At 38.3% G+C, this 7731-nt stretch overlaps 1 protein-coding gene across 1 annotated transcript in view; it reads right to left on the bottom strand.

Moving 5' to 3' along the window:
- LOC102604218 (uncharacterized) overlaps nucleotides 1–7468 on the bottom strand; it is a 14612-nt gene extending 7144 nt beyond the window's left edge. The window contains exons 1-3 of the mRNA XM_006356821.2: nucleotides 7278–7468; nucleotides 2774–6112; nucleotides 2579–2659 (exon numbers count right to left, since the gene is read on the bottom strand). Of these exons, the coding sequence (XP_006356883.1) occupies nucleotides 2579–2659; nucleotides 2774–5797 (3105 nt within the window). The 5' untranslated portion in view covers nucleotides 5798–6112; nucleotides 7278–7468. The remainder of the gene's footprint in view (nucleotides 1–2578; nucleotides 2660–2773; nucleotides 6113–7277) is intronic.
- Between the last annotated feature and the right edge of the window lie 263 nt (nucleotides 7469–7731).

The raw sequence follows: 7731 nt of genomic DNA, 5'->3' as shown, positions 1-7731 counted from the left end.
CCTGATGGACAACCATTTATCAACACTGAGAAGCTTACTGAAGATATGCAGAATTTAATCCATTGTCTCCATTTGAGACCAAAACCCATCTTCTCTAGCATACCCATAAGAAAATCCCAGTTGACATGGTCATATGCTTTCTCAATATCTAATTTGCATAAGATGCCTGGTTTTTTCAAACTTGACCTGGAATCTATAGCTTCATTAGCTATTAGAACAGCATCCATGATCTGCCTCCCCTTAATAAAAGCTAGCTGTTGTGAATTAACAAGTTTGGACATCACTCGTTTTAGCCTTTCAGTGAGCACTTTTGAGAGAATTTTATAGATGCTTCCTATCAAACTGATAGGTCTAAAGTCCCTTAGTTCTTTAGCACCCTTTTTTTTTGGAATCAAGGCAATGAAGGCAGCATTAAAACTTCTTTCAAACCTCCCTTGGTCATAGAAATACTGAAAGGTCTTCATGATATCACCTTTGACCACTTCCCAACATTTGATGTAGAACCCCATTGTAAAGCCATCTGCACCTGGTGTTTTATCCACTGCACATTGCTTTAAACTTCTCAGAACCACCTCCTCATCAAAATTTCTTTCTAGGTCCTCTATTTCCTCCCCTGTTAGCATTGGACAGTTTAAGAAATTATTACCGGGACTCCATTGAATATTTTCAGAGTAAAGTTTCTGGTAGAACTCCACTATTTCCCCTTGGATCCTTTCTGGATCTTGGACTATATTCCCCTGAATGAGTAGTTGATCTATGTTGTTATACCTCTTGTGTGCATTAGCCATTTTGTGGAAGAAATTGGTATTCTTGTTCCCTTCCTTTAACCAAACAGATCTTGACCTTTGTCTCCAGTAAATCTCTTCATTTTTTATTAAACCCTCCAGTTTCAGAAGTAAAGTTGCCTTTTCCGTTGCTTCATCTCCTGTCAATGCTCTATCAGTGGCTATATTTTCCACAGATTTATCAACACTGAGAAGCTTACTGAAGATATGCAGAATTTAATCCATTGTCTCCATTTGAGACCAAAACCCATCTTCTCTAGCATACCCATAAGAAAATCCCAGTTGACATGGTCATATGCTTTCTCAATATCTAATTTGCATAAGATGCCTGGTTTTTTCAAACTTGACCTGGAATCTATAGCTTCATTAGCTATTAGAACAGCATCCATGATCTGCCTCCCCTTAATAAAAGCTAGCTGTTGTGAATTAACAAGTTTGGACATCACTCGTTTTAGCCTTTCAGTGAGCACTTTTGAGAGAATTTTATAGATGCTTCCTATCAAACTGATAGGTCTAAAGTCCCTTAGTTCTTTAGCACCCTTTTTCTTTGGAATCAAGGCTATGAAGGTAGCATTAAAACTTCTTTCAAACCTCCCTTGGTCATAGAAATGCTGAAAGGTCTTCATGATATCACCCTTGACCACTTCCCAACATTTGATGTAGAACCCCATTGTAAAGCCATCTGGTCCTGGTGCTTTATCCACTGCACATTGCTTTAAACTTCTCAGAACCTCCTCCTCATCAAAATTTCTTTCTAGGTCCTCTATTTCCTCCCCTGTTAGCCTTGGACAGTTTAAGAAATTGTTGTCGGGTCTCCATTGAATATTTTCAGAGTAAAGTTTCTGGTAGAACTCCACTATTTCCCCTTGGATCCTTTCTGGATCTTGGACTATATTCCCCTGAATGAGCAGTTGATCTATGTTGTTATACCTCTTGTGTGCATTAGCCATTTTGTGGAAGAAATTGGTATTCTTGTCCCCTTCCTTTAACCAAACAGATCTTGACCTTTGTCTCCAGTAAATCTCTTCATTTTTTATTAAACCCTCCAGTTTCAGAAGTAAAGTTGCCTTTTCCGTTGCTTCATCTCCTGTCAATGCTCTATCAGTGGCTATATTTTCCACAGCAGCCAGCTTTTCAAGAACATTCTTTCTCTGTTGGCCAAGACTTCCTTGCTCACTTCTATTCCATTCCTTCAATTTATGTTTCAAAGCTTTTAATTTAGATGCCAGGATGTAGTCAGGTGTCCCAATGTAATCGAAAGAGTCCCACCACTCCCCAATTCTATCTGTGAAACCATCCGTTCTTAACCACCAATTCTCAAATTTAAAATAACTTTTGTTCTTTTTCTGGTAATATCATAGAACTTTTTTCTTTTTCTTTTTAATTGGATGTCATAGGACTTAAAACCAGCATTGTAATAGATCCGCCTTTCACCCATGATGTAAAATAATGGAACCTGAAAAAGATTCTGGTCAAAACCACTGGAATATCCCCCTGAGTAGTATATCCGATTGAGTTGAAAGACTAAAGAAGGTCAGTCTCGGGAAAAGTGCCTGAGCATTTTTTCAGAAATTTAGCGTTAAGAAAGGGTGATGTATTATAAGTAAATAATTAGTGGAGTAGCATCATTCGTCTCCTCTTACTTCCTTCCAAGTACTTCTTTCCAAAAGTAGCCTTAGTTCTCTTTCTAATTATCAAGGCATCTTTTATACCTATATCCAACCACCAATAAAAATACATATTTCGCCGTGAAACCAAAGATAATAAAAATTACTAGCTAAAGTCCACAGTACCTGCAAGGAATTGGGATCAAAGTCTCCAAGCGGGAGATTGGTAAGCGGAAAGCCAGCATTCTGAGCTCCTTGGTTCTCATCCTTCATGTTATATAAAAGGATTTACTTCACCATATTAGCATGTTACTGGAAAATACAATAATTTCAAATTGAAGCAAAATAATGCTGCTAGAAATCTGAACTACTAAAAAATACCTGATAACCCGATTCAGGTACTTTTGAACTCAATTCAACATCATACTGCATACTTTGAACGTCAGTGGTTTGAGAAGGGTTGTACTCGGAAGGCAAATCCATGGTGTCTGGGACAACAATTTCAGGAGATGCTTGCTGGAACTCAGCTACAATATTGAGTTGAGAGTCCATATGATCTAACATTGTTCCATCACCCTTTAAAGGAGGATAGCCATAATCCATAGACACCCCATCATCAACATTTGCACGAGTAGAAGACAGACTAAGATGATCCTGATCCATCAAAGAGACATTTCTTCTATCAAAATCACCTTGAGCTATCTTTTGAAAAAAGGACCAGTTCTTTGGTTCATGGTTCTCTATATTCAAGCTCAAACCAGTTCCATCACTGTACAGTGGGGCAGGTACTGGTAAGGCATCCATAAGCTTGGCTTTGGAAAATATATCAGCGAGAAAATCACGGGGAAAGCGGTCATTAATGTCAAAAAGAATGCTTCCATGCTCAAGTGTACCAACAGTACCAGAGGGTATCCCTGTGGAAACTGCTGCTCCAACCTGACATTCTTTCTCAGCCAAAGAGTGTAGTTGCTCTGCTTCTTTATTTCCCTCGACTCTATGTGAAGATGCATCACCCCAATGAAGCTCTGTCTTCCTGGAAGCAGACTCAGCCTGGATATTATTGCTTAGGATAGGATCACTTAGTCCAGATTTCACTTTCTCTGCATAAGTTGCAGCTTTCAGCTCAGGCTTATAATTTGCTTCAGAAAGTTCTCCACCAACCTTGGTATCAACTTCTCTGGCACTGACACTTAACTCTTGAGATTCCTGAAGTTTTACCCCTTTATCTGCAGTAGCTTGTTGATTAGCAGACAAAGATCTTCCAGAAGGTATAAAATGCTCAGTCTGGGGAGCCACATTCCCATATCTTCCAGAAGGTACAAAATGCTCAGTCTGGGGAGCCACATTCCCATCATTTAATTTATTAACGGATTCTATGATCTGCTGTGAGCCTTCAGAATATGCATGGGCCATTATGAATTGCGAGGCAGCAGAATCATCAGATTTGGATAAACGATTGAGGCCGGGCTGTTCCCTGGGTATCCATTCAGAGCGAAAAGTCCGTGGAGGAATTGATGGTTGTTCGTAGCTAATGTCATGTGGGTTTGCCCCCGAGTCTCCATAGCCAGAATTTGATATTCTACCAGATCCGGAGAAGCCATCTTCTGTGAACCTATCAAGTTTTTCTTCCTGAACAGCTACAGGAGATGCTGAACTCTGAACTTGTTCCTGACTCTTGTCATTAATTTTAGATTGTATAACATCGTTTCCAACAACTGCCACAGCAGTGAAATTCGGAACTTCAACTCTAGAAACGTGACTTGAGGCGGAATCATTCAGTGGGTTTGAGGAAACAACTTTTTTGCATTCCAAAGGCCACATTTTTTCAGGCTCATTTATTTTCTGAAAAGAGCTTTCTATCTTTATATTTCCCTCCTCAGGCACTTCCTTCTCTCGAGGTTTGGCTTTACTAAGTTCAAACATCTCCCGGGGATAGTTATCTCTTTTCAGATTCACTACTGTAGCATGTGATTCTTGGTCATTCATATGTGAGCTCTCGTAAGACTGCTCGACTCCTTTCCAATTCATGTAACCATGACTCGAACTTACAAGAAAGTTATTTGTAAGTTGTGAAGAGTTGGGTGGATGATAACCATGGTTATACTGCACTTGCATAGATGGAAGAACCAGGTTTTTGCCACCTACACCTGGAAAGTTGTCAACTGATATGGAAGAGGGTAAAGGTTGCCATTCAGCACCACCATGATGTACAGTTTGACCCAAGTATTCCAGTTGATTGGAGTCATGCCCCAAGTTTGACCCAAGTATTCTATGTGATGAAATTGATACACCTTCATGAGCAGATTGACTTGTTAGAGGGATGCCAATGACTGGATCAGAAGTATCTGCCCCTGCTACATGCCTAGCAACTTGACCATTCTCCCTAGCAATTGTTGCACTCAGAAACTCATCCAGGTTTTTTTCTGAAGTGCTTGCCAGAGCAGTGGAGTTTCTTCTTGAACCAAAGTCCATGCTATTGACAGCAATAACATACTGCATTTCTGAATCTCCTTCAATATTCTCCAGACCAACCAGAGAATCATCCAAGTCACTGTAAGAAAAGAGAAATGTACGCAATTTTTGTGATCCATCACTTTCTAATACATTACATTCCTCTATCATATTCTGCAAGTCTTCATCACAAGAAACTGACACTAATGCATCGAGATCCTCACCAGGAAGCTGATATTTTATTGTGTGACAATTGTTAAATATAGTCAACATCTTTTGCCTGAATTCCTCCCAAGAAACATCATTTCTTAAACGGACGAGGTGCGTATCACCTCCAATATATCTAAGTTTCCCATCACTTGGACGAGGCATAATTCTACCACCAAAACTGCAGAGGAACTTCAACTTTGTTAATGTACTAGATCTAGAAGACATATGACTTTGAATTCCATGGATGTTGTTATTTCTTGATAAGGCTCTAGTTTCAGTTTGCACAGCTTGGTGGTTGCTTATCCCTTCATTTACAGAAGTAGACCTCTCATGATGTTGAACTTGAGTTTTTCCAACTGAGGTGATCATGGCGATATCTGATCCACTTTCAGAACCTGTATGAGATATTCCACTTTTGTCCTTCAGGTCCATACAAGAAGTTGCACCAGCAGTACCCCCAGAAGCATGAGGAATGAGGTTCTGCTTTGGGTTAACTCTTTCACGCATGAATTCTAGAGCAAACTCCTCGCCAGTCTGAATGGAATAGTTCATTACAGGTCTAGCTCCGACTGGTACAGTGAAATCAGGTGGTCTTATGTCTGTATTGATAGAACTTGATGGATCCTGGAAAAATTTCTGGTTTGAAGAACCAATGACCTCTGTTCTAGTGTCTATAGAACTATAACGAGCTTGTTCAAAGTTATTTTGCTGTCCCGGCATGCCTTCTCCAAAATCCCTATCCATTGTAATCAATTCTTAACATTCACCCCATAAGGAGACTTCATATCCATGAAACAGCAACCAAGTAGGCACTTTCAATCGCACCGGCACACTTTATTCTCAGTAGGATGTTTTAAAAAGAAATGAGTAATAACTGATATTATTTAGATTTTTTAAAGGTGAACATTGATCGAGCAGTTGGGTAGCAGAAGACCCTTGTCAATAGGACAGATGTGCTTTAGCTAATCTCGCTTTAGTAATCCTAACTGAGGAATTCTAATGGTTTACCTTGATCTTTCCCTTTTTAGATAAAAGTTGATCCTTGCAAAGAGCTACAACCTGCACAGTGCACACCAACATTTAGTCAATCATCATAATATGATTAACCAAAGAAAGTTAAGGTTTGACATGTTACATGTCCTAAGCAAGGTAACATGCATTAATATATCATTCAAAATATATCTACCTTCCTAAAACTCAACCTCAAGGTCAAAACTTCATTGCAGTCCGTAAAAATGTCTTCAAGAAGAGTCACTTCACACAATCCAGCTTGTACCAAGCCAAGTTAAAAAATACTCTAAGAGAAGCATAAAATACAAACCAAGTAGAGAATACATATGAATTAATGAATTATATTCTTAATTGGTGATAAAGAAGGTCAAGATCACATGTTCATTTATGGTCGGTGCAAACATCTTGTGCTGGTAAGTTTTTTCCGCCGAAAAATCCTCGCAAACTTTAGTTTTCTTCCAAAAGGAATTATTTGCCTATCAAGATCAACTAAATGAAGAGGGTGGCTAACATTGTAAAATAACATATCAGACGCTTTTTTGTAAAATAACATATCAGACACCCTTTTTTCTAACAAGCCGGATTTCATGACTCCTAGCAGGATACACTACACTTGATGATCAAGAAAACTCCGGAGAAGAAGTTTTAAAGAGAATTCAATCCAATGCAGCCTTTCATTTCCTTGTTTTACTCTCCTCGCTCTTTTAACCTTCACAGCATGTAATTCCATTTTTTTTATGATTACTAAAGTTTGAACTTATATTCTTTGAAGAAACTAAAAAAGGAGGTCCCGTAATGTCTTTCTACAATACTGAGCTATAAAATCTTTAGCACAAGATCTACTTCCATCAACACTTTCAGGCTGTTATGAGGTAAGCCAAATCGAAACCTTTGACAGCTCAGTTCAACTCAACTATTTAAGACTTGGCATCAAGGCGCGCCTCAAACTCAATAAAACAATTATCAAGCATTAAAATAAGTAAGTCCAAGTAGAGAGGAACAATAATAAAAGTTTCCTGTAAACGATCTCAACCAGCTCAACATTGACACCGACATAGTTGATTAAATGATCAAACTTCGCAATAAGATGCTCAAAAATCAACAACAGATATCCGAAACCCAAATTTTCAGTTGAATCAAGCTAAAAATAAAAATAATCCAAAATTCAAATTTCAAGCCAAAAAGAATATGAAATAGCGACCAAACAGTTTACCGTAATAGATAGAAGTTGTTATCACAAATATCTGTGGACCCTGGATTTAATCGGCGGCGCCGGCGAGCAGCGGCGGAAGCAAATCGGCGAACGGAATTGAAAAATATTGGGAGATCTCTACTCTTTTGCCGTAGTTAAAAAGAGTCAAATGTGGACTTGTTTGTGATATGGGGACTGATGAAACAATTTGCTCTTTCTCCCTAAAGTACGCTTAAAGAATGGTACTTTTTCCTTTAGATCTGGTACTTTTTTGATAAAGTATTCTTTTGCAACACTCAAAGACTTTTGGGGTGTTTACAATTTGGGTAAAAATTGGATTCAACGAACCAAATCAATTAAGTAAATAATTTTTATAGGGGTTTGATTTTGTTTTGTTAAAAAATGAAGAAATTATTGAATTGAACCGAACAAACAAATTATATGTATTTTTTTAATAATTATCTATACATAATAT

The sequence above is a fragment of the Solanum tuberosum genome, unplaced genomic scaffold (assembly GCF_000226075.1).
Source record: "Solanum tuberosum cultivar DM 1-3 516 R44 unplaced genomic scaffold, SolTub_3.0 scf00235, whole genome shotgun sequence".
Taxonomy (NCBI): domain Eukaryota; kingdom Viridiplantae; phylum Streptophyta; class Magnoliopsida; order Solanales; family Solanaceae; genus Solanum; species Solanum tuberosum.
This window is presented reverse-complemented; position numbering and strand designations above follow the sequence as displayed.